Source organism: Colletotrichum siamense, assembly GCF_013390195.1.
Source record: "Colletotrichum siamense strain Cg363 chromosome Unknown KSG_Cg363_contig04, whole genome shotgun sequence".
In the NCBI taxonomy this organism is placed as follows: domain Eukaryota; kingdom Fungi; phylum Ascomycota; class Sordariomycetes; order Glomerellales; family Glomerellaceae; genus Colletotrichum; species Colletotrichum siamense.
In genome coordinates, this window is record NW_023501017.1 from 4,512,364 (window position 1) to 4,540,186 (window position 27,823).

Sequence of the window (27,823 nt, forward strand, 5' to 3'; positions counted from 1 at the left end):
GAGGCGTCCAAGCTCTCTGGGACATGCCAAAAACGGGTATAATACGTGACCCCTGTGGCAGGAGATGTTGAAGAACGCAAATTAGGTTCTACCAGCAGACCTTCTTCTGATGTCGGCAGCGAACTCAGCTCTAGGCGGTTAGAGATTCGATTCTAGGGATTCAGGTACTCTGAGATCATTCATCAAGCGCTTGCCAGCATACAACACTGTTCCTGTCTTTAATCTTGATCCGAGGTTGATTCCAGGGAGTATTCTTTTCAAAAAGGACGTCTACACCAGTGACCAGACCGTCGATTGGATGACTACTGCAGACTAAAAGGAATTATGAGAGGTACACTCCATGGCAGCAGCGCATCCCTGGTGAGCTGAACAAGGGCCCAAATCGCCGCGGAAGAATCTCACACTAACATAGGAGTTTCTATTCCTAGGCGACACGCCGGTGCCTGAGTAGTAGATGAAGTATGAGCGGCGTTGTGTGAAGGAGTTGCGCGAGACGCTGGGGTTGGTAAAAATCGCAGCAGGGCACGTGAAGGTAGCTGTCGCCGTAATTGTATGCCGTAACTGTATGTTGGATTGTGATGGGCGGAACCGCGGTACAGGAGCCGCTGACCGTGACCGGGGAAGTGAGGGTGGTTGTGACTAGGGAGTTGAGGGTCGTCGTGACTGCGGGAAGGGTAATAGTCGCTGTCGCGGCAGAACAGTCGGCTGCAAATCCGAGAGCGGAGGCTACCACCGCGAAAAGAGCAGACATGATATCGGACGCAGTGGCTGTGCATAGCGACAAGTGGAAGCCTGTAGCCGAATGACTTCCTTGAGTTGGTAAAGTGCAGCGTTTTGTGTGGGTATGCTTCTATCGGAATGACTGTTCAAGACATGAAACGGGACTGTACGGCACGAAATTCGACATGTCCAGTTTGTATGCCAAGAGGCGCTGCGCAATTAGCAAGTCTTCGATGTGGTCTATCTTCACAAAATGCAGGAATGCTGGAGGGCTCAAATTGTGATGTGGCTGAAAGCTGAGTCGGAACCTTGAGTTGAGAAGGAAGGAAAGGGAATGGAGGCAACTCAGCCAGTTGCAGTGCTAAAATTTCGGCGCCCATGTCTGTCCTTTCGAGGGATTTACGCTGGAATGTTTGGCGGTTTTTTCTGCCGCTCTGGATGTCGTTTTGCCCACCTAGGTGAAAGCGAACATGATTGTTTTCATCGATCATCATGAGTTTCGAGAGATAGCAGCAACGGGAAAGTAAATTGTGGTATCATGAATTAATTGTACTTCCCACCTAAAGAGTACTGAAGTTTTCTTATCAACCTTGCTTCTCGTCCCATACTCGCGCTAGACGCCCAGTAAATCAATTACTTGTACACCGGAGGACTTTGCTGCTCAGCAACAGGCGGCGCCATAGGCTCATATTGAGAAGGAACCATAGGAAACATCTGGCCGTGTGGCCCAAACACCTGAATCGGGCCATCGTAAGGTCTTGTGGCAACCCTTTTGTGGCAGTTGCCGCAAGAGTAGTGGGTATCTTCACACCAACCTGCAATACAAGGTACGCAAGTAAGACAGACGCAGAGAAGGCAGCACAAGGCGCCGGCGAGCCTGGAATAGCGTTAGTAAGTTTATCCTTGAATCATCAGATCAAACGGCTCACATCTGCATGCCGGTGCTTTCCGTATCCACGACGGTCATCGTCCTTCTCATACAAAACGGGCAGTCGATCGGTTGCGGCTTGTCGCCGAGCATGTGCAGTGGTGTGACGCCTTGAATCATTGGTGGTGCTGATTTCTGGTCGGTTCCCTTCTCTTGCTCTACCGGAGGCGTTGTCGTGGCTGGTCTAACGCCTTGTAAGTAAATGCCGTGAGACTTCATCTTGAACGTGAATCTTACCCTATGTTGTGCACTTCTGCGGGTAGCTCTGTAGCTGGCGCTGGGCTGGCATCTGCTGTTGTGACGACGATTGGACTCCTATCATGGGCCTGCGCTGGCCGTTGAATGGTCGTGGCAGGCGCAGCAGGCGCCTGGACTGTGGCCGGTTGTATTTGTGACATTGTGTTGTTGAACTATGGTTTCGCTTCGAAGAATCGAGTCTTTTCTCAATTGACCAAAGATCGCAATTATAAGTACGCACTTGAAGATGAGTCAAAACACTTGAATTCGAAGGGGTATTTGGGAACACGAAATCGACTCATCATGCGCCTTATGTATCGTGTTCCTCACCGCAAACAGCTTTGCTGTGCCCCCTTGGCGAGAAGCTGAGCCCACAATCCAGGCAGAACTGTGGCATCCAGGGCAAATTGGGTTTGCCAGATTGGCGTTAGGCCGCCTTGGCCAACATAATCCACACGAGCTTATGAGTACCCCTGCGCACAGCTTACATTCGGGGCGTTCTGTTCCTTGCAGCAAAAGTCCTTTGAGCTTAGCTACGACAAGGATTAGAATTGAGTCCCGGGTATCATATTGTGTTGGTGATTGCCCCTTGAGGGGTCTGTGATTAGACGATGGGACGGCAATGGCCCAGCTGCATCCTTCCGATCCTTCATTGGCCTAAATGGCCTGGGTAATGATTCCTGGTGGCATCTCGTCATGTTTATTGCGGTTCATTATGGAGACTTGGTTGCAGCTTCGGCTCTAGGGCAGACAGTATTCCTTCTTTCATTTATATTTCAGTTAGGTATGATAGGTTATCGCCTGCGGGCACATCTTGGTGACTGCCGCATGACCGTGACGGAGAAATATGTGAGTGGTCACAGGGAGACCTCTATGGAAAGACAGCATTCTCAGGTTAGCAAAACAGAGCACACAGCCTAGGAGGACTGAAAAAATAGTACGGTACAAGAGCTGACAGCATTTATTCTTAGCAGTATCCCTATACCAAATACAAATCAATAGCAGAAGTCCAGATTGCTTTCTCGGTGGTGTCGTTTGCGTTCGCCGTATTACCCCAATAAAGTTCACCCATATCAGAGGAGACATTCCAAGCCCCTTCGTGACTATCCCCGTCTACTGTGCTTGTTTCTCAGCCACAGGTGGTGCTGTTGAAGCGTAATGAGATGGTATTGGAGCGCAGCGCTCCCTATAAGGTAAGTAAACTTATTAAGTTTAATTAATTAATTAATTAAGTATAAAGCTATTACTAGTTAATTAAGTTAAGTTTAAGCTTTAAACTTAATTAATTACTTTAACTTTTTTAATAGGGATTATAATATAGATTAAATAAATATTTTATTACTAAATATCCCTACTTTTCCCTACTTTTCTTTATTTATTTTCTACTTCTAATAAGATCCCCCTTAGTAAAGTATAAATTATTTCTTTTTACTTATTTAGTTTCTTCTTTTTTTCCTCTAAACTAATATTATTATAATAAACTTAGTATAATATTTTTTAACTTCTTATTTTAGCTTAAATATTAAGTAATTTTTTTAAAAAGCTTAAAATCTACTTTTTAAGATCTTTTAGAGATTTATATTAAATCTATTATTTTATTACTATTATTTTCTATCTTTATTATCTATTAATATCTTTTAAATATACTATAAAAGTAAGAGTATTATTAATACTACTTTTTTTTTATTTTATTTATTTTATACTAGATATTTATTATATTAATAGTTTTTTATTTAACTTCTACCTCTTTTTTAAATATTTTTAATTAATTTTTAAAGCTTAGATCTATTATATTATAGTTTAAATAAAATAAAAACTATCTCCTACTTAACTATTTTTTATTTAAAAACCTCTTTAAAGTTATAATAAATAATAAAATATATATATAAAAATTAGAACTTTAGAGAAAAAGTATAAAAGAGAAGATAAGCTAAATAAGAAACTATAGTTAGTATTTTATTCTCTATTAGCTAGATAGTTAACTAAAAACTAGTTACTAAGCTTATTATTATTATAATTTTAAAAATAAGTAGATTATTTTTAATATTAAAGTAATTTTATTTATTTTAAAATACTTTAAAAAGAACTATATTAGAGAGATTAAAGTATTATTTATTAACTTAGAAAGCTCTAAAAAACTTAATAATATTCTATATAAGAAATAATATTTAGATTTTATTAGTTTAATAAAAGATTATATAAAGAGTATTTAGAAAGTTATTATTTACTTTATTATAGATATTAACTTTCTCTTTATTATTTATAAGAACTTTATTTTTTAGAATATAATCTTTAGTATTAATATAAAGCTAGAAATATTACTATAGTTTATTATATTAATAATTTCTAAACTTAATAATATTTAGAAATATTAAAAAAAAATTATATAGTAAGAACTTCTATATACTAATTTTAAAATCTATTTAGTTTTTAAGTTATAGATTTCTCTAAATTAGTAAACTATTATAAATATTATTATATACTTTATTATTAGAGAGAAAGGTTTTTAAGTATATTTAATTATTATAAAGAAATAACTTAAGGTTTATAATAGTATTAATTTTATAAATACTCTTAAAGAGGTTATTTAAGATTAAAGTATTATAAACTAAATAAGAACTTTAATTTCTAATAATATAAACTTAAATAATACTTATATAGTAAGTTTAATTTCTTAATTTAACCTCTTTATAAAAAAGAAGTAAAATACTTAAGCTAAAAGGATTTATTACTTTAGGTATATCTTTAACTTTATATTAAAAGTTTTCTTATTTAGTAAGAACTTTAAAAGTTTTAAGAGATAATTAAATATATATATTCTTTTATAGTAAAATAAAGCTAACTTTAAGTATTAATAAAAGATTAACTTTATTAATAAGCTTTATAATATTATAAAGTTTATAAAAGCTTTATTATAATATATATAGAGGTTTAAGAATCTATTTTATAAAATATTAAAAAGATCTAAATAATTTAGTAATATTCTTCTCTCTTAGTAAATATTTAGAAAAATTAAACTAATCTAAAATAATATTATAAAATAGAACTCTATATACTTTATAATTAAATATATAATTTACTTTAAAGATAAAGTAAATAGTTTCTATTTTTTTTAAAATATTAAAGATCTTATACTAACTTAAGATATTTTAACTTTTAATAACTAGCTATAATTAATAGAGATTATAATAATCTTAAAACTTATCTAGAAGATTATACTTTAAATATAAGATTTTAGATAAAATAGTTTATATAATAAACTTTAAGAAATAATTATTACTATAAAGTATCTTCTAAATTACTTTAAGAAGTAGAAAACCTTTTATAATAATACTAATAATAGGAATTCTTAAGATTTTAAATTAGAAAAGTTATAAGCTTTTTTATAAGAAATATCTTAAAGATTTATTTAATTAGTATATTAATAAGTCTTATTATATACTTAAGTATTATAACTATTTTAGAGATAGCTTAATAAGAGCTTTTTATTTACTTATACTTACTAAAAATATATTAATAATATCTCTAACTTAAAAAAGATAAATAATAATAATTAATAATATTTAAAAACTTCTATTAATAATAAATAGAAGAAGCTAAATAAGTATTATATTTTAATAGAGGAGTTACTTCTATATATTACTATATTACTCCTTTACCTTAGTTTTAATATAAAATATATAGAAAAAAACTAATAATCTTCTTATTAATAGGAATAAATATTTAATACTAAGTTAATTCTAAAAAGATATTTTAATTAATAATATCCTTCTAAAGAAAGAGAAAGTATAAGAAATATAAATTAATACTTAGAACTTTATAATCTAAATAATTTTAAATAATAAGTTTAAATAAAAGCTATTATACTTAAAGAAAATAAGGATAATAAGAAGCTAAATAAGTTAGAGAAGTATTTAGGTCTATAGAAATAAGCTAACTATAATCTTATTAATTAGTAGTTTATTTATAAAGAAGAATATCCTTATTTAAATAAATTAGTATTAAGTATATTAGTAATACTTTTATAGTTATCTAACTATAAGAAAGTATTTAGTACTATATCTCTTACTTAAACTTTATAGAAGTTAGTAATAAAAATAAAAAAGCTAGAAATACTATAATATATAAAGTAATAATATAAGAGAGGTATAATCTTACTACTTAGTAAATCTAAATAGCTTCACTTAGTAATTACTTATAATTAATTAGTAATTAATTAAGTATAGTATTACGATATAGTAATTAAGTTAAGTTTAAGCCTTAAACTTGATTAATTGCCTTGGGGTGGGCGCTGTTGGAGCGTAGGATTGTGGACTGAACGTCTGAATCGTGCTATTATACGGCCGTGTTGCAACCTTTTTGTGGCAGCTGGAGCAGGCATAGTGAACGTCCTCACACCACCCAGCGATACAGGGTACGCAGGTAAGGCAGACACAGAGGAGGCAGCAGAGGACACCGGCAACCCTGATATGTCTTGTCAGTCCCGAATTCCCGTGAGATCTCACGATCAGTGAATATAGATTAGCACTTACATTTGCATCGAAGTGCCCTCTTTAGTGATAGTAGTCTGTGTTCTCTTCTTGCAAAACGGACAATCGATGGGTTGCGGAGTGTCACCGAGGGCATGTAGTGGCGTTACGGTTGGGGGAGGGGGGAGGGCCTCGATGGTCGGTCCATCGTGCTTTTGACCTGTCCATGGGGTGGATGTCGGCTCGCTAGCGAAGGTCAGTACACATCCTGGGTTTCCGTCGTCGTCTGAGATACAGAAAAAGAAGATGCTTACTCGGTGTTGATCAGGCTAGTCGGCATTTCCTTGGCTGGGGCCGGACCTGTACCCTGCATCGTGGTCGCTATTGACTCCCTGTCGTGAGCTACCGCAGGATGCTGTACCCCGGTGTAGGATGGATCGAACGTGTGAGGTTGTGACATGGCGACTTCTTGTTGGCGATTTACGGCTTGCTAGCGGTTATTGGGTACTGTGTTCAACAACGAAAGAAGAATGGCCCAGGTATAGATGAACGGAAAAGCAGTCGGAACGAGAACAGAATAAATACAAAAGCGAGAGATGGTAGTCTCATTGTTACACCCACAAAAGCTGAATGGGGCACTGTAAGATTTACGTGCATCACTCTAGGCAGAACCGTACCATCAAGAAGTCATTCGGGCGGGCTATCATTGGCCCCTAGAAAGGAATGATTTGCATTGCACTGCGAAATGCCTTGCGGCACAGCCTTACAGGCAGGTCTCAGACACGAGAAGGGTTACTACTGAAGGTGAGTGTGGCCAAGATTAGAACTGCTACAACCAAAAAATGCCCCATCGTTTGGCATGCATGGGCAGGTGGTTGGTCGCTATTTGTCCGAAGCTCGGGTAGTAATAGCTTAGGTGTGCTTCGCCTCTTCCTCCCTCTGTATTGATGCAGCAGGGGTTGGAATGCGTCTCTGTGATTGCCCAGCCTTATTGTGACCTCTGGATCCTCTGGCAATCCACGTCAGCACAGCCCCTCGACGTAGGACTGCTAAAGACGTACATCATCAGATGGTAGATGAATCATCCCTGGGCCTTGAATATGGATATGACGAGTATTCCCGTCGCCAGAAAAAGGGAAAGAAAAACCATCTTAAGAACGACATGTCTTCCCGATTCAAGCCTAGATTCGTTCCGCCCCGTCAATCGGAATTTCGAAATTACCCAAACGACCAGGTCAATGTAGCAGGAAGATGCGATTAATCAAAGCTTCATCAATCAACTCCGAAGGGCCACTCATTGAGTTGGTCGATTTCACTCCCGACAGGATTCCACGCTATTCCATCCTTTCGCATACTTGGGGGTCTGATGAAGTTGTCTATGCCGACATCAGAAACCATACAGCTGCGAGGAAACACTCGTTCGAGAAAATCCGCTACAGCTGTCATCAAACGATTGCCGATGGGTTTGAGTACGTCTGGATTGACTCTTGCTGCATCGATAAAAGCTCCAGCGCAGAGCTTTCAGAGGCCATCAATTCCATGTTCGACTGGTATGACAAGGCCGAAGTGTGCTACGCATATCTTTCGGGTATCTCGTCTACGGTTGACACTTCGAAAACGGACGGCGATTTCGCTGGATGTCGATGGTTTACGCGAGGGTGGACGCTGCAAGAACTCCTAGCCCCCGATGATCTAATTTTCTTCTCGGACGACTGGGTCAAGATCGGCGAAAAGCTGACGCTGAGTCGGCCGCTTTCGGTAATCACCGGCATTGAAGAGGATATCCTCAAAGGTACCAAGCCGATTGAATCCGCGAGTATAGCCAAAAGAATGTCCTGGGCATCCCATCGCATAACCACAAGGCCAGAGGACGTCGCATATTGTTTGATGGGTCTTTTTGGGGTCAACATGCCAATGCTCTATGGCGAGGGCGACAGGGCTTTTTTGCGCCTGCAAGAAGAGATCATGAAACAGTCCGACGATCAATCGCTGTTCGCGTGGGTCGATCTCTCGGCATCGACCGAGACTTACCATGGTCTCTTGGCCAAAACGCCCCTGAACTTCGAGTACTCCAACTCCATCGTACCATACCAGGACTGGGAGCCTCGGCCGCCATATAGCATGACCAATCGCGGCTTGCGTATTGACCTGCCTTTGACGCTCAGGGGCGAGGAGCTGTTCGCTGCTGCGTTGGACTGTCCGGCTCCTCCAGACTTTGAAGATTCAAGCTTCCTGGCGATCTACCTGAAGCGTATCTCACATAGCGATCAGCAGTTCGCCAGGGTAAGGGCGAATCAGTTCGCCAAAGTCCAAGAACGAGGTGACCGTCTAGTCCAGGAAAGGGGAAAACGACAGACGATTTTCGTCCGGCAGACTTTCAATGGCGTTATCAGTTCAGAGGGCGTCTTTCCTCAACACGTCTTACAACTACGATGTGGTCCATCGACCACAGACTACACCTTAAACGAAGTCATCACCTCGGAAGAGCACAAAAAGGACAAGCCCAAGGCCCTCATGTCTAGCAGGACGCGCGGGTCTGATTGGCTTCGGACTGCCAACGGACAGACCATTGCATTTCGAAGTCCGAAGGCTGGGAGTCAGCTTGCGGGTGCGGTGATTTTCTCAATCTCCCAATTCGAAGGTTCTAGGCTTATGATCATGTTCGGGTCGGCCAACAGTGGGAAGGCTGGCTTCCATGCAAAGGAACTACCTCCTCGGGAAGAACTTGTGGGATCAACGGAGAAAGGATTGACTGAGGAAGAAGTGATGGACTTTGAATCGCTTCAAAAAGTCTTCAAGCCATCTCAAGCGGGCAACGATGTTGAGCTGCAATTCCACCGGGTGCGAGTTTCCATCGAGCCCATAGTAGCGGACGCCTGCAAGTACTTGATGGCAGACATACTTGTTGAGCCCATCAACCGACCATGGGACCCTTATCAGACAGTGGACACTGTCATTGGCCAATATCAGGCTGCAGTCGGCCGTCAGAACCGAGTTGAAGCCGTTGAAGCGTCAGAAATGACCGGATCGAGGAACAAGAAAGTTTCCGCTTGGAAGAGACTTACGGCACGGGTATCTTGAAAGTGGGTGCTTTGGAAGCAGCTGCGTTTGATTCAGGTACTACAAATGTCCAAAACAGACAGCAAATAACGGGGGGTCTGTGATTGGTTACACCAGGACATCTCAGTTTTCATGATGAATCCAATAACAATAATTATTTTCGTTGGTACAGAGTTCCGGAGACATATGAAACAAACAGGGTATATTTGGCCTTTTAGTTGTGCTTTGGTCTACTCTCTGGCAAAGCTCTGTTTTTGATTGTCCTTTGCAACTTTCAAGTGTCCGCAGTAGGTTCCGGGGAGTTCTCAAAGTTGTTGAGTTGGAACAGAAAGTTAGACGAGTCATTGTCGCCTTTGGCAAGGATCGGTACCGTGCTTCTCTCCAGGGGCAGCTCGGTAGCCTGCGAACGGATTAGAACCAAATCTGTGAGCATAAATTGAACGGTGTCTAACCTTCTCCACTGCCGCTGAATCTAGACCTCTTTGCCTCATGTCTACGGCCAACTGAATGGCCATGGACCTCGTCACTGGATTGCCCCACGTCTTTGCGGCTAGAATCATGAGTCGAAGTGTGAAATCAAGATTGTCTTGTCGCTGGTAGTCTGGCTCTGTCGATGCCGGTTGATCTAGAAATACCAATGACGCCATGTACATGGAAAAGGTCAGCATCGGGTTTTTCAGCATGTCGTTGACATCTGGCATCATCCTCAAAATGTTCAGAATCTCCTCAGCCGCGGCGACAAGCCTGGTCCGGCATTGGCGAATCATGTGGTGGGGTGTCCCAACCCTTTCGATTGTTGACAAAGCTGCTCTGTGAAGAAAAATAATCGAAGTGTGAATGATGATATTGACGAAGGTCGCATTCTGACAACGTATACTGTTGGGTAGTTTGAGATCATCTGGAAGACAATTGAGGAGAGAAGCGAGGTCGTTGTCAATTTCGCGATGGCGCTTCCAGTGCAGACTAGTTTTGATGTCCTGTGCCTCCTCATCTGGAATGTTCTGGGACGACTGTTGGAATGCTTGATAGAACAACGAGGAAGCAAGAACTCTTCCAGCAAATGAAGAAAAGTTTTGCCCTTCTTGGTTCAGAATGCTTGTAAGAGGGCCCGTGAGTTCTTCTAGGCCTGCTTCAAAGGCTTTGTCGGAAGCAGGAAGGCGAGTGTGGATCTTTCGGAGTATCAGTACGGAGTAAAGTGACACATGGTAAGCTATTCTGGAGTCTTGAGGCAAGCTTACGTCATGCTCATTGATCATTGCTGGCCAGCCTGTGCTGCCGCATACCAGTCTATCAGAGCAATATATTACCCACCACGTCCTCCGTCTCTCTTCTGCTTCTACCCAGTCTCGTGGCGGTGAGAGTAAGGGTATCGCATCGACGCTTTGCCCATCCACACGATGCAAGCCAAGCATTTGGGCAATTCTAATTGCTCTGCAAAGGCTCATTGAAGACTGTGCAAAGAAGAGTTGCTGAGCTTCAAAGTTCGCAATCAAGCTCCACGCTTGTGCATGGGCCACCGATGTGAAGTGCTGTCCGTCTCCCTATGGCTTTCAGCGGTTTATCTTTGGACTCAAGGCGGGCATCAGGACCTACCCTCATTTCATCGGCTTGCATGTAAGCCCTGGCTCGTTGGTAAAATGGAATTGCTAGCTTGCGATGCGTCTTGGTGATGTCGGCCCCGAGAGCCATGACGATATATTGAAGACACATGGGTGGGCGCATGTGAGGCGGCAAGTGTAAAGACATTGAGTAACGAGCGCGCTGGAACATTGGTGCTGCAAAATACCACTTGTCGAAGTAGACATTTGTTCTATCACTGGTCAGTCGATTCGGTGAAATTTGCAACAGTTACTCACAGAAAAACGATCAGTTCCGGCGGCGGTTGTTGCTCAAATAGCCCGACTGACACCAAATCTGTGAAGGAGTCGTCTGGCTGAGACGGGTGTTGGCCCGGGGTTTCACTTGATGACTGTGATGTGTATGGCTCAGTAGTGCCAAACATGAACTCATCATGTACCGATTGAAATGGTTGTTCCTGTTGGAAGGTTTGCTGCTCGTGACTTTCTTCGGTTAAGGGAGCCTTTTTGACAGCTCTCGCGAGCTGTTCAAGTTGATCTGCAAGGTGTTAGGCACTGCACACAAGCTGTCGAAGGCTTCTCATTGGCTGGAAAAGGATCACGTAGGAGTTCGTTCCTCCGTCTCATGTCGACGAACCATCGCAACTGGGGTGACTGACCTAGTTTTGTTTCCAACTCATGAACTCTTTTGCGTCTGTCCACATTTGCACGTCTTGACTGAGGATATTCGCAAGTGTCTCCAAGCCTGACGCATCGGCCGCAACGGGGCCGTACCCGATCGCATTTCAGCTTTCGTGATCGGCATTGGTGGCACGAAAATAAATTCGCAGACGCGCTGTCGTCGGTAGCTCGAGATGTCGACTTTCCGGCCTGGCTACTGCTTTGCGGCTCCATGCTCGAGATGACGCCCCGTCAGTGATGCATGTCAAAAAGATTGCCGCAAACATCGCTTCTTCATGGCTGGAATCCCCTAATCATCAAAAGAATGATTACATAAGTCAAATTCTTTACACACACGAGTAATGCGCTAGATTACGTTCTACGTAAAGGTCTCTGCCTACTTAGCTGTATTTGAATCTCATTCGCCGCATGCGTAAGCCGGCCTCCGATGAAGTGCGAGCCGGACTTTTCGCGTAAAAGCCCCACGCCGACCGAAGCTCGGCCAATCGCGCCGGAATGCGAGACCGAAAGCCCCGTAGTTACCGGCCGACTCCCCCACGACCCGGCATCGTGAAGAAAACTGCTGTCGGTGGTGCCTGCTCAAGTAACCAAGCTGAGTTCCTTTGTGAGTTAGGAGTGGATCGGCTCAATGGATTTCTTAATATGTCTCCATCTATCATCCCAGCAACCAGAAATGTCTCATTTTCGGATTGGCAGTTAGGTGGTTTTCGTAACGAGTCTGCAACAATAGATGGAGTCTCGGTCCTCTCTTCGCCTCAAGAAACGTCTTCTAGATGCGCTGTCTCGAGCGAAAGGCGTCCGATGCGTTTTAAAGGATGGTTTATACGGCAGAGACGGAGCTCCGAGTTCATCAGCGACCTCGGAACTCCGGAACGGCAGAATGATCATTGGACGAAATAATCACGTGTAATACATAAATATTAGACTTGGGTCCGAAAGAAGACGCTTCGACGGCAGGAAGGCCACGGCTTAGACCTGTGAGGAATCACGTCAACTCAATGCAACCGCAGCCTGTTTCGCGAGCCCAGAGGCTCCGCTTGGAAATGCCAGCAGCTGGCCATTGCTCGATTTCTGTTGAAATCACTTGCCACTGTTGGTTAGCGATGAATTGAAATCAAGGTCAGAGCATCACGACGAGGCTATGTTGTTGCGAACAAGCCGCGCTTATCGTCATCTTGATTGATGCAACAAGCATTGCAGTCAAGTCCCGACAATGGCTCCACAATGCTCGTCCGACGACTTAAGGTTATCCTTCTTTTGGGGCTTCTTGCGCAGGGTCTGCTATGCTTAATTAATTTAGCGATTTCTATCTGCCGCTGCCCAATTCCAATTGCAGTCTAAACAGCGAATCTGTGCCTTGCATGCCACGATGCAACATCTGATGATTTAGTGCACATTCGCGCATGGCCTAGCATCGCCGGAAAGGACGAGAACGAACATGGTGTTGAGAGCACCCGACTTTGTCCGTGAGACTGTTGACTGTTGACTTTGGAGGCACATCCTTCGGGACCAATAATGGTGTGATGAGGGGGTCAGACGAGAACTGTTCTGACATCACACGCCGGTTTCCATCCCAACCGACATGCCATCATGTTCGCAGGAACCCAAGGTTCTCATGAGTAATGCGGGGTTTTCGATCTAGACCCTATCGGCCGAGGAAATTTTCTTTAGCTTATGAACGTAGGCGAATGCTCAGCCTTCCATTGGTTACCTCCAATTCCTCCCGTCGGGAATCGCGTGTAGAGAAATGGGATCGGCCGGGAATGCTAGCCTTCAAGACCTTGAACATGCATCTCAGCTCAGTAAGCCAAAACCTAGGTTTATGTTTAGTCACAAGTCCCAATCAGTTGGCATAGCCCCGTCCAACCACTCGGCGCCGTGAGAAGGCTCTGATCATTCATCGGAGGTTGGTGAAATCAGACTTCACGTTCCCACCGAGGCTTCCGAGGCTCAACAGCATCGTCGCGGGGCCCCGTGGTTGAGACGTCGGGGCGTCATGCCGACGGGGCCGGAGTGGGTTCGGGCGGAGGAACTTCCCATCGACCGCGGCAATGACGCAGATCGGGCACCCATACGATCGTCGTGAAGTCTTGTGAGTTGCCGAAGCAATTGATGATGTTGATGACATAACACATCCTCCCAGATCCCTCGGTGTGACTTCACCATCCGAACACTCATAATCGGGCAGTTGTGTGTATCGACGCTACCAGATTCCCGGATAGCCACGCAGCAGAGTCACAAAAGTAAGGCGGACAAGTGGAGACGAGATGCGGCCGTATGCAACCCCGTTGCGCCACTACCCATCGCATCTAAGCAAGGATCTCGGGCAGTCCCATCTAGGCAGAGTTCCTGCCAGCCACCACGATCGCATTACCAGATCGAGTAATGGTCGAACCTTCTAGGAAGCCGGAGAATACCAGTTGGGCAGACGCACTGATGTAATGGTCCGGGCGGGGTTGGCCTACTTCACATGTCCTTCACGATATCGCCGAAGCGGTCCGAGGCATTGTGGTGGTGCGGTCCCTCAAAAAGCCCCGACTTCTTGGAGGCCCATCCCCGTCGCCGATCGCCCATTTGACGTCTCGTCTAAAGTAACAACTGCCGGCACGTCACTGGCCTTCGATCGAAGCGAGGCTTGGTTAGCGCCGAAGACCCTGTATCTTACCAAGAAACCGTCTCTTCATCCCAACTTCTTGTTGGTGGAAGCAGCGGCACCTGTCCACCAAGATTATGCCATCCACGTTGACAAGGCTCCCTTCCATCGCGGACCCTACGGACTTTCTACAATAGCGTTCTCAGTCTCCTCTTTTGCAAACCCAAAGTGGAAGGCTATTGCGAGAAATACAGGGTATCAACAGACGTCATCCACTGACATTTACGGGATTGACAGCGGATGCCCCGTCATTCGGGGGGCATCATGGCCTCTGCGCAGGCGTGCCGGGCTGCACGGCAACCATGCAGCAAAACGTAATCGTATTCGCAGAACAGAATGGAATCATACGTTGAGGAGGGTGCAGATACAGTCGTGAGAAAGTGTATATAATGATCCTCTTAAACCCGGTGGTTTCCTCTTTTGAGATCATTATCAACAACAACAACAAACACATCCTCAACCACAAACATTTTACAACCTACCAATAAGCAACCAACAATTTGTACACTTCACCTCGGCAAGGCCAATACCACAACACCAAAACATCAAAATGCGTTTCTCCGCCGTTCTCGCCATCTTCGCTGCTTCCTACGCCGCTGCCATGCCCGTAGATGCCAAGCCAGACGCTGGCAAGGGCGGAGACATTGCCGCCTGCGAAACGAAAGCAGCTGCTGATCAGGTTGCTTGCATCAACGGTTGCGCCAAGGACGCCGCATGTATCACTGCTTGGTAAGTCTCACATATCCCCTCTGCCACCTTAACAAAGCGGACTGGAAGTCTAACAAAATCTCCAGCACTTCGGTGGCCGTGCAGCAGTACACCTCATGCGCCGGTGTGTAAATGAGAGAGAGAAAGACATAATGAAGACTTGGGATAGACTGATTCACAAGCGGCGTTGAAGTCCCTAAGTTTGCATGGGACATGATAAGACCAGAGCGTTGATGAATGAATGACTCAACCTGTACAATACACTTCACAATTGAAGATACTTTTCTGCATCTCAATGACAGTGGCATACGTGCGACTCAGCAAACGCAAAAACCCCCGCTTATGCCTTGCATATGACATGACGATCTTCACCGCTACTTGCCATGTCCAAGCCGTGGTAATTCTTCCTGGCTATCTGCGGAAGAAACCGTTGCGGACTCTCGCTATTCAGGTCCACCTGCGGCAGTAACCGGGCACGTCATCCAAGTAGCGTATGTAATTGCTGAGCAGACTACACATACGTGAAACACTTCCACAATTCATTTCTTCGCTTGTATTACCTGATTCTTTAATCTCCCGGGGCATATAGGCAACATCTCACAACGCCGTCAAAATACTGCAGAATCTAGGTGACTGAGTATGTTGGAAAGATCCAATTGAAGAATTGCTACGGGCGAGGTCCTGAGAAACTGCTCATCTAGTGCAATAACAGACGGCTACCAAGCCCTCGGCCAGCCGAAGTGGCTTGGATCTTGAGCTGTATTTTGTGCAAAGGTAAAATGCAGCTTTGTCTGTGTCTTGAAAAGAGAATAGTGCGTGTCGTCTAGCACGCGACCAAATAATATTTACTTGTGGTGATCCGTATATTTGGAGGACTGGTCAAGTACCGAAAGACCTACGTTGGTAGCATCGCAATTTCTTTTTTGGTTATAGGCGAAGTGAAGTCATTGGGACGTGCTCCGATCGGGTTGTAGGATGGCTCTTCTCTAGACAGTGGGAGCCCACGGACACATGACCGCACATGTGTCTCTGAATGTCCTCGACGCCAATACAACATCCTCAGCATGCTTTTACGGGACCCAAAGAAAGTAGTCGAAAGAGGCTAGGAATACTTCATCAGTCTGAGCAAGACAATGCGCTCTCTGCTCTGCGTTTTCCCGGTTGGTAAAGATCTGCTCGTGGGACAACAGACGTAACTCTTGTAAAAAATGAGAAGAGTTTGAGAACTCGAACAACCTTTGAGTATTTCATGTACTCATTATGGCCTGAATCCAATTCGACTTGCCACCCCGGCTACTTCAAGCAACGAATCTTGCTATTTGGGGACATACCCGCATAGGCTAAAGTGACAATAACGTGACAACCACAATGTCTTGACGACCAAAGGGTCGTAAATCCAAACGTACCGCCATGAGAAATTCCTTGGCTTAAATTCCAGACGCGCGGGATGAGAAGCCGTGAAACTCACAACAGCCTCACTATTGCCATGAAGACAGCAATGAGAAGGACACAACGAGAATTAGTTAATCTCGCGACGGCGCGTTACAGGGGACTAAAACTTAGCGCGACAGCTAAGAGCGCTGGTGTTGGTGGTGGCCTTGAGTCTTGAGTGCAAGAAATTGCCACCTTCAAGTCAGCGATGAGAATGAGCTGCAGGTAGAGATCAAATATAGTGCTCTCAGTTCAAGTTCAAACACTTTAACCTGCTCATCAACAAATTGTAAAGCAATTCATAGACTCCGCTGAGCTGATGAGTCAGCTACTTGCAAGGATCATATTGAGAGACAGTTATCGGGCAGGGTCTCAATCACCAGATAACGGACCATATGACGGCAAAAAAGTCCAGTCAGCACTGTATTAGTGGCACCGTGCTTAGCGTGAAGTAGCCCCTGGAATTAGGTACCCACTGTACACCGATTATTGGACAACGTGCACAGTTCTCATTTAACCTAGTTTGGCATCGTCGCCTACAATTTTCCTCTCTTCACTTCAACATACCCTGCGACTCGACCATGGCCTCAATCGCAGCCAGATCGATATCCGAAGCCCGCCTTGTCGACTCGGTAGTCGTCGGCGGCGGGCCAGGTGGACTCGCTGCCATTGGCAACCTGCTTGAGCATCGGCCGCAGCACCGCCAGCTTTGGGTCGATCGACTTTTTCAGGCTGGTCGGGTTGGGACTTCCTATCGCCAGGTTCCCAGCAACACAAAAGCAGGCCTATTTGTCGACTATGCGAAGGCTGTGGCGCCCTTTCGCCAGATTTTGGAGGCCACAGAGGAACCCAACGCGTTCACTACACTTCAGCAGCTGCAGCAGGACCAAGGTTGTGAGCTCAAGCATGCGGCAGACCTCTGTTTGATGCTCTCCAAAGGCATTCCTCGTCATTTCCAGAACGTAGAGCAGCGCCGAGCCAAAGTCACATCCGCCATTCTGAACAAGGTGCGACCCACTCACTCAAAATCTAAATGAATCTCACTCACCTATTTTTGTAGCAAACAAGAAAATGGACAGTTGCTCTGGATGGCAAGGGATACGCACAGACGTCGAAACTTGTGCTGTGCACTGGTTCCAATCCGATTTCACAGCCCCAGCTGATGACGGGGGGATTGCCGGAGAACCTCGTGACGGTGCACCTGGATGCGGCTTTGAGACCGTCATCTTTGGGTTGGAGGATACCCTCTGATGCCACAGTGGCTGTCGTGGGTTCCTCTCATTCAGCTGTTCTGGTTCTCATGAATCTGTACAACCTTGCGACGACGTCACACCCGAACCTCCGTATCAAGTGGTTCACCCGCCACAACGAGTTGCGCTACGCCGAGTACAAGGATGGATGGATCTTGTACGACAACACGGGTCTCAAGGGCCAAGCTGCGCTGTGGGCTCGTAACAATCTTGAGGAGCGACTGTTCGGAAAAAGCTCTGTCAAGAAGTTCATTACCAAGGTTTTGACGCCACCGGAGGAAGAGCAGGCCGTGTATGCGTCTGAGCTTCCTGGTTGCACCCACCTTATCCAAGCTATCGGCTTTCAACGAAACCCTCTACCAGACCTGGGCGTCGTTGAAAAGGCTGGTGCTGAGACGCAACCGTTGTCCGTTTATCATGATGCTTCTAACGGAAGATTCTCTGCTCAGCCTGTCGAGGCCAGTGCTAAGGGTCGCACTTATATTCCTGGGCTCTTTGGGGCTGGCATAGCTTTCCCGGAGCGAGTGGTGGATCCCGCTGGCAACGTCGAAGATGCTGTTGGTTTCTGGAAGTTCATGACGTTCCTCAAGAAGTCGGTTCCCGACTGGATTGAGTCTTCGAAATAAATACAGCATCACCATTGTACAGTAGCTCTCTCGGTTCATCCTAAAGAACACCAACATAAAATCCTAGATTTGAAATCAGTCAGACGAAGAGGCCGAAGACAATACAACATGTCTGTTACTTGTAATGAAGCAAGTAACAGCGTGGAACATTCATTATGTCCCATCTCCACTGATTCCAGGTTTGTGAACATCTCAAACTTCCGTGTGCTCGCAAAACATTTCGTTGTGTCTACTGTGTCTCTTTTCGCTATCCCGCAATGCTGTTGCCGCGACGTTACAACGCTCCATATTGCCCTTCATAATAAGCACAGCCTTAGCCGACAACATCTATGGCGCGCTGATTGGCGCCGCTGTGCAAAAGTCCCAATATGGCAGTAATCGGCTAACCAATTGCCCTCGCCGAGCAGTCCCTGCCAACCACCTCAGATAAGCCCCGGAATAAAGTGACAACCCTCCGGATTGTTGGAGATGCGATCCCCGAATTCCACGATGGAGGCCGAACAGGTCATTCTGGAGCGACTCATCATCCTCCCAAGAATATGGCTTGGCCCATATCTTCGACACCCACGGGTGCCGTGTTCTTATCTTTGGACTTCTGCAATGCCATACTATGCATCCTTCCCCGCGTCTTGGCTATCCTAGCCCTGTTGGCCAAATTCGCCGTAAAAGTTGCTGAAGGCTCCCCGCCATCTAAGGGGTTTACTTGGACGCCATATCGGTCGATCGCACTGGAGCGCCTGGTTTGTTTCGTCGAATACATGATCGGGATATTAATTCTTTCTGATTGATTCACAGGTCCCATTGATTCTGATATTCACTGCTCACGTAGCTTCACTCATCCTTTATTCCATCTCTGGAACGAACCTGGGAACCATCCGCACCGGAACTACCCTACCAAGCCATGTCACAGAGATTACCTGCACGCTGATCATTCTCATACTTTACACCAATAGTCGAAAACGATCACACTTACTAGAACTGCTTCTCCTCGGGTTCGCGATTCTAGACAGTTTCAGACTCGCAACACTATGGACTGTCCTAACTGACCATGGGTTCGCGCCAATATCTACGGCCATAGTGGCTATTCAAACGACAGCGACAGTCTTCTATGCCGTCTCTGGGTTCGTGATATCGTGTTTGGGTGGCGCTTCCCCTCAGTCAGACACGATGGCGAATGGGCATGCTCTTTTCCCATCAAGAGAGAAGGAAGTAAGCTTTGCCAGCCTAATGTTTCTGGGATGGCTCGGCCCGCTTCTCTCGGCCGGGAAAAGAGGAGATATTTTGCAAAGCGACCTAGAACGCATCGAAACCCACCCAACCTCGGCCTTCTTCCCATCGCCCGATGCACATTCGAAGAAGGATGAGGACCGTTCTTTTATGAGGCAATTGGCTCGAGATACTTCCCTTCGAACCTACCTCTTGTTCGTGTTGGCCATGATATTAGCTGCGTTGACAGCAGCGACTACACTTTGTCAACCGATTATAATTGGCGCTTTAGTAGCCTTTCTTCAGACTGAAACCCACACCTCCGTCGGGTCGTGGCTCGTTGTCGCTCTGTTCATTGAGTAAGTTGCCTAGATTTCAATGCGATTCCCAGTTCTGGGGTCACCAAAAGTGTTGAATCAACAACTAACTTGAACCACAAGCTTCACTCTTCTCAACATCCTCGTTGCACAGAGTACTCATATTGTCGATCAAGTATCATTCCGCATTCGGGCTTACCTCACCTACCGCATTCACCTCAGATCTCTAGAGCCAGCAACATCGCGGACGACCACCTCCAGCGACTCCGAGAGCGCAAAAGTTACCGTGCTGGCAAATGTGGACGTGACTCAAGCCGTCTTTGTTCTCAAAGTAATCCCCGACGTTATCACAAGTACCATCATTGTAGGTGTTGGCGCATATCTCTTGTACAACGCCGTCGCCCTGGTCTTCCTCGGACCTCTGCTCTTGGCTCTCGTGAGTGTCAGTGTTCCGATAGCCCTCGGGAAGAAATTGACGAAAAGTCAACGCTACGCTCTCGAGGCTACCGAGCGTCGTATCCGTTCCGTGGGCCAGCTCATAGAGCAGACGCGGAGCATTCGCATGGCTGGTATGCAGGCTATGGCTGAGAAGGAAGTGCTTGAAAATCGCCAGATCGAAATAGAGGCCATGTCTCTGTACCGGAAATTTCTGATCGGGGTAGTCTTTGCCTGTGAGTTCATGGATTTCCTAAAGGCTTCAGGCATCCCTGACTGACCCCCTACTAGCGGACTCTGTGAACGGTCTCTCACTTCTGGTGACCTTTGGCATCTACGCAGCCATCAACGGAACAAATTTGGACTACTCAACTCTATTTACAGCTCTGTCGGTTATTTCGATCATGCTCGGATCGTTTCCTACCTTCATCCAGATGCTTCCGGCATTGTACGAAGGCGTCGTCAGCTGGGGTCGCATAATAGCCTACGTGAAGCCCAAAGTCAGGTTGGCTGAAAGGCATAACGACGCTACAGCTGCCAACGGGCTCATTCACTTCGAAAAGGAAGCATCTATCTTAGCAAGATTTTCCGAAGCGTCTTTAGCGTGGGGCACTGGAGCAATCATCAATGACGCCTCCCTCACTATTAAAAAGGGAACAATGACTGTAGTCACGGGCAGCTCAGGCTGCGGCAAGTCAACCATCTTGAAGTCTCTTGTGGGAGAGGTTCGCATCTCCGCAGGCACGATACAGTTGGGCACAAACAAGATTGCATTCTGCGACCAGTCTCCATACTTCTTGGCCGGCCGTACTGTCCGCCAAAACATCATCTTACAGCGCCCCTTCGACGGTACACTTTACTCAGCTGTTCTCAGCTGCTGCTGCCTCCGGCCCGATATCTCTCGGTGGTCAAGCGGTGACGAGACCATCGTTATCGACAGCGCAGGGACCTCTCTCAGTGGAGGTCAGAGGAAACGATTGGCCCTCGCACGAGCGCTATATCATGGAGCAGATCTTTTGGTCCTCGATGACGTCTTCACAGGGCTTGATGCCAAGACTGCCAGAGAGATCAGTACAGCTCTGTTTGGCCCGCGGGGTTTTGTCACCGAAAGAAGACAGGAAATGGCTGTCCTGGCTGCTATGTCTCTGGAAACGACAATGATACCATCAAGTTTCGCCCATGAAACACTCTCGATCGTGGAAGGAATGCTTCAACGGACTGAGGCAATTGAAACTGACCAACATCCATCAGTCATAGACTTGGAGGGACCCTCTACAGTCGAAGATAACATTGACTCAATAACCCACTCTCAAGTACACGTGGAGGCTGAAGAAAAGTGTTCATCGCCGGAAAACGGCAAGGTAAAAGCTCTCCCAACAGAAACCCCACCAACGGTCCCCGATGCCGCTCGGTCGACTCGAGTCAAAAAACAACATTTTGTGATGCGCGACTTCGGGAAATACATGACGTCGTTTGGGATATGGAATCTTGCAGTCTCAGTAACAGCAACATGTGTTGTGTCCGGCATAAACAAAGCCAGTCGTACGTTTTCTTCATGCTTCTGGGTCCATCGGGCTTTCACGACACTAACGTATTGAGCGATCGTGCAACAGCATTCTTTCTGTCGTATTGGACAGGGAAATATCAAGCTGGCGACTATTCGAGGCCCCCTGGCTTCTACATTGGGATGTATTCTCTCATCGTTGGTTCGGGGCTCATCGGCATCCTTGTAGCCTGCGGGTGAGTCCGTCCAGGGAGTCTTTCCAAGACCGGCAGTTAACCGAGCTTGGTTTTTCAGTGTGTTTTTCCTCCGCATGATACCGCAGTCTGCAGTCTCAATCCATAGGGATATGCTCGATGTCTTGGTCAGGTCAGCAGTCTTAACATGGCTCTCTGTTGTCCATATGTGGTCCTAATATCAAAGTTCTGCAGCTCCTCCGCCGGCTTTCTCGAGACGAATAGCGTAGAAACTCTCAATAGGTCAGTTACAATCGACGTTTTGCGCAGTCCTCTCCACGTCATCTCCATCTGCTCACGGACGTTCAGGTTCACGAACGACGTCAATGTCCTTGACCTCGCCCTTCCTCTGGCTGTTCTCAACTCAACATGGGGTGAGCTCTACAGCATTAACTGTTCAAAGACTCTGACTAATCATGGTGCTCCTTTTTGAAAGCCATCGCCGCCGTTCTAGCATCCATGGGGGTACTTGCTGCAGGTTCTGTCTACACTCTGATCAGCCTCGCAGTCTCTCTTTTTGTCCTCTACTTCATCCAGCGCAGCTACCTAGCCACCTCTTCACAACTTCGGACTCTACAAATTGCTTCACAGGCGCCTGTAATCGGAACTTTGCGAGCAAGCTGTGACGGACGTGCGACGATTCGAGCCTTCAATCTGCAGGACAGCGCATCCAGCACTCTGGTCAATCAGGTCTATCAGGCCAGCAAATCAGCATATCTCTTTCGATCCCTCCAATCTTGGCTTTTTCTTGTCATAGGACTTCTTGGGGGTGGGGTCGCTGGAACGCTGGCAGCCCTGCTGGTCGGGCTGAAGTCCAAGGTCAACGTTGGCTGGGCTGGCGTTGCTTTGGTGAACACAATTACACTAGGATCCGACTTGAAGATGCTCATGAATTGGTTGACTCTTCTCGAAGCACAACTGGGCGTCGTTCGACGCATCAGGGAATTTATTGCGACTACCCCTAGCGAGAACCTTCGATCGGTGAACGCTGCTACACCGCTTGTTGAAGAGCTACCAGGCGACTGGCCCTCTGGAGGTGAGGTGGTACTTCGTGATGTTTCGGCAGCGTACGGGTAAGTCTCCCGACTCAATCACTCACGGAAGACCCATCATAATCATATCTTCCCAGTGATCATACGGTTTTCACCAACGCATCAATCCATATCCAAGCCGGCGAAAAAATTGCCGTAGTTGGAAGAACCGGGAGGTAAGCTTCGAGTGTTTTCAACTTTTTATTCAACCTGGAAGAATTTACTGACTCTTTGAAGCGGGAAAAGCTCTTTGGCTCAACTTCTGTTTGGGCTAATAACAAAAACCGGCGGCTCTGTCCACATAGACGGTGTCGACTTAGATACGGTCTCGCCTCAATTGCTTCGCCAGAGACTTGTCGGAGCACCTCAATTCTCATTCTACAACGGACAGGCTAGCGTCAAGAAAAATCTGGACCCGGGCGACAATCACTCTCCCTCTGATGTTGTGGATATGATTAGACTTATTTCAGTCGGTGTTTCTGACGGTGGCCAACCCGAAGCCATGGTTGACGTCGATCAAGCATGGGAATCTTCTCGGTTCTCTTCATTTGGTTGGCAACAGCGCCTTGGTATTGCGAGGGCGTTGCTGAGAAGAAGTGCTCTCTACGTCATGGATGAGCCTACAAGCGGGTGAGTGTTCCATCGTTTCCCTCTCCAAGGGCCGTGACTAAAATGAACCTGAATAGGATGGATGCTATGACGCATAAGGCCATGATCCATAACATCCTCAGCACCCATCCTAGTAGTACAATGATTATTGTGACACATCATACTGAGGGGTTGGAAATGTTCGACAGAGTTCTAAAGGTCGACGCAGGGAAGATGGCGTGGTGAGGAACTCTAGGCGCGGTTGGCAAACCCACACTTTCACTCGGTGAAAAGGTGATCTCATACAGTAACCACGTCATTTTTCAGAGATATTCACATGGTTGTCCTAGTCAAGCAGGAGTCCTAAGCAATGAAAGATTGTCATTATATACCTCAAAAAGGCCAGTGCCTACAGTAGCATTACAATGATTCGTATCCATTTCCAGCCTTCATATGTCTTTAGACAACTGCCTTTTAGGGTGATTGATAAACCAGACCTGTCTGGAGTCTGGTCGGCTAAGGTCTTACCCCTGACGTTGCTTGCAACCAACTCGGAACTATTTCGCTCCCGAGTTACCGTTTCGGTTGCCCCTGGAAACAATTTCCTCAAAGCAGCATTTCAAAAGTCTTGGCTTTCCTTGCTGAGGGATGATCAGCAGCCCGTTGGCACTTGGCTGTCTTGCGGCTGCAACTCGGCTTCCCCGCCAAAGGTGCCCGGTCCAGTCAACGTCAGTCGGGAATAAGCTTGTTGAGAGCTCTGTCGAGGGGCATCTTGGCAAAGAAGCAACAACAGATGAACCGTTCCACCTTACAACGTCAATTGAGCCATTCCGGCCCTACCGAGGAATACAAACCTGTTTAATCACTCTTTAGAAAGCTACATCTGCCGATCGCGACCTTGTTTAAAAGACTTTACAAATCCCCGGGCTGGGGTTCCATCGGCATAGACTTCTAAATCGAGTCAGTGGCCTGACTAAATATGGCGACCGTATGCGGGGATAGTGTCGCATCTATACTACCGTACGGTAGCGCGCGGGAAGCTCAACTGCCTCTCCGGAACCTACGAGCCGAGATGAACTCAGATAGAGAGCGATGATCGTGCATCCCGATGGCAACCGGTGATGTACTCTCATGCACAGCAGTGGCGCAAGGTATGCAGTATTACGAGAACGAGAGCGGCGATAGATGGCATCGTAAGATTGAGTGTCCGTAGAACGCGATGCTACCTGGTGGGAGGCCGGTGTGTGAACATATAAACTCTCAGAAGAATCTCCGTTCGATAGGCCTTTCTACAGCCGCCGCCACCACCTGTGATCAGTACTTGCAGTCCTTGTCAATAACCACAACTCAGCTTTCGTTAAGTCTTCACTCTCAAAATGAAATTCGCCGCCTTCCTCGCCCCTCTCATCCCTGCCGCCTTCGCCGCTGAGTGCGTCCGCGATGGCGGATGTCCCGGCTGTGGTACCGTCGACAGCGTCAGCTTCTCCCAGAGCGGCAGCACGTACACTGCGACTTCTCCTTCCTACGGCTCCATGACCATGACCGACACGACTCTTTCCGTCAAGAACGTCTCCAACAAGTGGCTTTTGTTCTGCGTGTACGGATCCGTCTGCGTCCCTCTTGGCGCTGGCGACAGTTGCTCCACGTCCCGCCTCTCCACCGACAACCCTACCCTCGGCCTGCAGGTGTGGTCTCAGTAAATAGTACGGCTTTACCAGCTTTCTTTTTATTGCCTTACAAACGTCTGACAAAATGACCAGTGGAGCTAGAAACGGGCTAGTTTCGATGGGAAGAGTTTGGGTAGGCGGACACACGGGTTCCTTTCGAGCAGGTGTGGTGCTTGTCTAGACTGTAGTAAGCCATCACGCGTGGGACTTCATAGATGGCCTTGAAATAGGCTTGTTCGAACTCCTGCAATGGTGCCTGTAATGGCAAACGTGTGGACCTGGGGAGTTTTCGACCTTGAACTGGGGAGTCATTACATCCATAGCAAGCTAGCAAGCATCCATGACCACCAGACGCAATCAATGACAAGAAATGCATAGTCACTTTCAGCAGATCAGATGGCATTCAGTAGCACCCTTCATGCATTGTTCAAATGACGTATATTGCGGCCTTAAGCCTTGGCCTTTGGCTAAGGAGTGGAGAGTTGGCCCTGGTCCTCCACCTCAATGGCGGGTTGCATCCGCACCCTGCATGCCAGCTTGGCGCTATGGCCAACTCATGCTTGAAGCTGGGAGATGTCGTATCCCAAGTAAAGTAGTTGGTAAATATGTATGGATGAATGAAAGTGTCGTTCCTTCTGGTGCAAGTTCCCTGGCTTGCTTCTGTGGTCGTGTTGCGTCTTCCCCGAAGCACCAAAAACCCGTCCCTCCCATGATTCCAAAGTTTGATCTGCCAGTTAAGGCAGGTCATCAACATTTAGTAAAACACTCTTCTCCAATGAAGTGAAACCGTTTCTCCCCATTCGTCGCAACAGTTGGGCTGCTCGCGACTTTGCTTTCTCTGCGGTCGAGAGATCGCGGTAGTTGTGGAAGTTCTCCACGAAATGTTTGCTGGGAAACTCGCTGCGCAGAATGTCAAGCACGGCATCGAAGTTGAAAGGCTCGGCCCATGCAAAGACTCGTTCGCCTTGAACTTCTGGCAGTACGGCGCAGGCAACGTGAAGCCTTGCGGTGTCTTCAACATCAACAAAGTGCTCTAGATTCACCATTAGCTTAATCGCAATATAATGATGCGAAGTGAACGTACGCGGTGGACTACACGCCAGTTGGTCCATGTTAATTCCGTACCACAGACTCTCGACGAATGATGATGTTGAAGGGTGGCCTTGGTTGATAACATCGAGGCTCCTGCCGAAGTTGCAACTAGGCAGCACTTCCAAATCATCAGCAAGCTATTCATCAACAAAGCTGACGGAGAAACTACCTGTGTTGACGACCAAGTCAGGACGGCAGCTTTTGTCTTGGTTGTAGAATTTCCAGACAGCCCTCTCCGCTTCAATCTTGCTTGCCGCATAGACGTGCCATGCTTGGTGCGGATGAGGCTTCCCCCACGCAACCGCAACTGACTCAATGTTCCAGCTTGTTGTTGTCACCTCTTCGCCTTTCTGACCAGGCTTGGGTAGAGCTGCTGCAACCGACGAGCTTGTCAGGACGAATCTCTTGACAGTTGGCGATCTGTTGGCTGCTTTGAGGGCATTCATGGCGCCGTTGATGCTGCTCGGAATGACGCTCTCTGGGTCGGGACTCAAAGATACTGGCGAGGCCACGTGGATGACAGCCGAAACGCCTATGCACAAGTCATTAAAAAGCAACCAGACTGTTCTACTCCAAAAACCAACCATCAACAAGAGAATCAAAGGCCCCCTCGTCCTCCAGGTCCGGCAGAGAGGCCAGCGTGAAGCAACCTTTCGGGTTGTCCCTCTCCATCAAGTCCTCGACCCAAGCGTACTTTGTCGGGTCTCTGACGGTCCCGCGGACATCGAAACCAAGCTGCAGCAGTTGACTGCAGACATGGGAACCGATGAAGCCATTCACACCCGTCACAAGAACGGTAGAGCCCTCTGGAATGCCAAAGCTCCCTTCCGACTGCATGTTGACGTTATTGGCGGTTGGTGATCGTGTGGGCCGGATAGGACGCGGTGGAAGACGTCAAAGGTCTCGAGGTGCAGGAAAGCTGCTCGGTTGCTGTAGATCTTAAGTCGATCATGGCTGTCAAGACCGTCTAGGGTGTCATGAGCCATCCCGGGGAAGACGGCAAGAATGGAAACTGCAATGAAACAGTGGCATGTCAGTTAAAAAACGCCTCAATTCGAAAAACCATTGCAAAGCGATTACTTTTCGTTTCTTTTCGTTTTACCCCGCCACGAGAAATTTTTTATTTATTTTGGATGGAGGGGGGGTTTCGTCTTTGACACTTTTGTGACATTTGTCAAGTGGCTTGAAACGCAACTCGCCCAGAAACCGCTGTCGTTGAGTGCCAAGTGGGACTCCTGAAAATCCCCAAGATGGGGGGCTGTGGGCGACCTTTCAATTCTGACATCGTGTCAAACCCCGCCAACAGGCACAATAAGCCGCGGTGTTTTCTTGACAATTGTCCATGCACGCGATCCAGATCGTCGGTAGCAACGAAAAATCGGGGAAGAATTAATAATTAGAAATCGCAGG

General features: G+C 46.7%; 10 protein-coding genes across 10 annotated transcripts; 6 read left to right on the forward strand and 4 right to left on the reverse strand.

The window, feature by feature from the left end:
- Nucleotides 1-1,353: 1,353 nt before the first annotated feature.
- On the reverse strand, nt 1,354-2,046 carry CGCS363_v007104 (uncharacterized protein; the record flags this gene model as incomplete). The annotated part of the gene is made up of 3 exons (XM_036638953.1): nt 1,354-1,597; nt 1,650-1,832; nt 1,886-2,046. 3 exons carry the CDS (start codon nt 2,044-2,046, stop codon nt 1,354-1,356), a joined length of 588 nt encoding a protein of 195 aa, XP_036496372.1.
- A 450-nt stretch (nt 2,047-2,496) lies between these two features.
- CGCS363_v007105 (uncharacterized protein) lies at nt 2,497-2,946 on the forward strand (the record flags this gene model as incomplete). The annotated part of the gene is made up of 4 exons (XM_036638954.1): nt 2,497-2,554; nt 2,619-2,664; nt 2,716-2,734; nt 2,857-2,946. The coding sequence occupies 4 exons, from the start codon at nt 2,497-2,499 to the stop codon at nt 2,944-2,946; spliced, it is 213 nt and encodes a 70-aa protein (XP_036496461.1).
- Nucleotides 2,947-6,138: 3,192 nt separating this feature from the next.
- Nucleotides 6,139-6,814, reverse strand: CGCS363_v007106 (uncharacterized protein; the record flags this gene model as incomplete). The annotated part of the gene is made up of 3 exons (XM_036638955.1): nt 6,139-6,349; nt 6,418-6,600; nt 6,669-6,814. 3 exons carry the CDS (start codon nt 6,812-6,814, stop codon nt 6,139-6,141), a joined length of 540 nt encoding a protein of 179 aa, XP_036496370.1.
- Nucleotides 6,815-7,605: 791 nt separating this feature from the next.
- Nucleotides 7,606-9,435, forward strand: CGCS363_v007107 (Vegetative incompatibility protein HET-E-1; the record flags this gene model as incomplete). The annotated part of the gene is made up of 1 exon (XM_036638956.1): nt 7,606-9,435. One exon carries the CDS (start codon nt 7,606-7,608, stop codon nt 9,433-9,435), a length of 1,830 nt encoding a protein of 609 aa, XP_036496371.1.
- Nucleotides 9,436-9,688: 253 nt separating this feature from the next.
- CGCS363_v007108 (uncharacterized protein) lies at nt 9,689-10,670 on the reverse strand (the record flags this gene model as incomplete). Its single annotated transcript, XM_036638957.1, has 3 exons — nt 9,689-9,814; nt 9,867-10,583; nt 10,653-10,670. The coding sequence occupies 3 exons, from the start codon at nt 10,668-10,670 to the stop codon at nt 9,689-9,691; spliced, it is 861 nt and encodes a 286-aa protein (XP_036496374.1).
- Nucleotides 10,671-14,875: 4,205 nt separating this feature from the next.
- Nucleotides 14,876-15,165, forward strand: CGCS363_v007109 (uncharacterized protein; the record flags this gene model as incomplete). Its single annotated transcript, XM_036638958.1, has 2 exons — nt 14,876-15,054; nt 15,120-15,165. 2 exons carry the CDS (start codon nt 14,876-14,878, stop codon nt 15,163-15,165), a joined length of 225 nt encoding a protein of 74 aa, XP_036496375.1.
- A 1,880-nt stretch (nt 15,166-17,045) lies between these two features.
- CGCS363_v007110 (uncharacterized protein) lies at nt 17,046-18,340 on the forward strand (the record flags this gene model as incomplete). The annotated part of the gene is made up of 2 exons (XM_036638959.1): nt 17,046-17,471; nt 17,525-18,340. 2 exons carry the CDS (start codon nt 17,046-17,048, stop codon nt 18,338-18,340), a joined length of 1,242 nt encoding a protein of 413 aa, XP_036495471.1.
- A 1,167-nt stretch (nt 18,341-19,507) lies between these two features.
- On the forward strand, nt 19,508-23,900 carry gloK (ABC transporter gloK; the record flags this gene model as incomplete). Its single annotated transcript, XM_036638960.1, has 9 exons — nt 19,508-19,905; nt 19,987-20,534; nt 20,590-21,369; nt 21,912-22,038; nt 22,097-22,168; nt 22,231-22,409; nt 22,472-23,108; nt 23,304-23,696; nt 23,753-23,900. The coding sequence occupies 9 exons, from the start codon at nt 19,508-19,510 to the stop codon at nt 23,898-23,900; spliced, it is 3,282 nt and encodes a 1,093-aa protein (XP_036495470.1).
- Nucleotides 23,901-25,030: 1,130 nt separating this feature from the next.
- On the forward strand, nt 25,031-25,354 carry CGCS363_v007112 (uncharacterized protein; the record flags this gene model as incomplete). Its single annotated transcript, XM_036638961.1, has 1 exon — nt 25,031-25,354. The coding sequence occupies one exon, from the start codon at nt 25,031-25,033 to the stop codon at nt 25,352-25,354; it is 324 nt and encodes a 107-aa protein (XP_036495473.1).
- A 701-nt stretch (nt 25,355-26,055) lies between these two features.
- ALD2-5 (Aldehyde reductase 2) lies at nt 26,056-27,250 on the reverse strand (the record flags this gene model as incomplete). Its single annotated transcript, XM_036638962.1, has 4 exons — nt 26,056-26,354; nt 26,406-26,531; nt 26,583-26,945; nt 26,998-27,250. The coding sequence occupies 4 exons, from the start codon at nt 27,248-27,250 to the stop codon at nt 26,056-26,058; spliced, it is 1,041 nt and encodes a 346-aa protein (XP_036495472.1).
- Nucleotides 27,251-27,823: the final 573 nt, after the last annotated feature.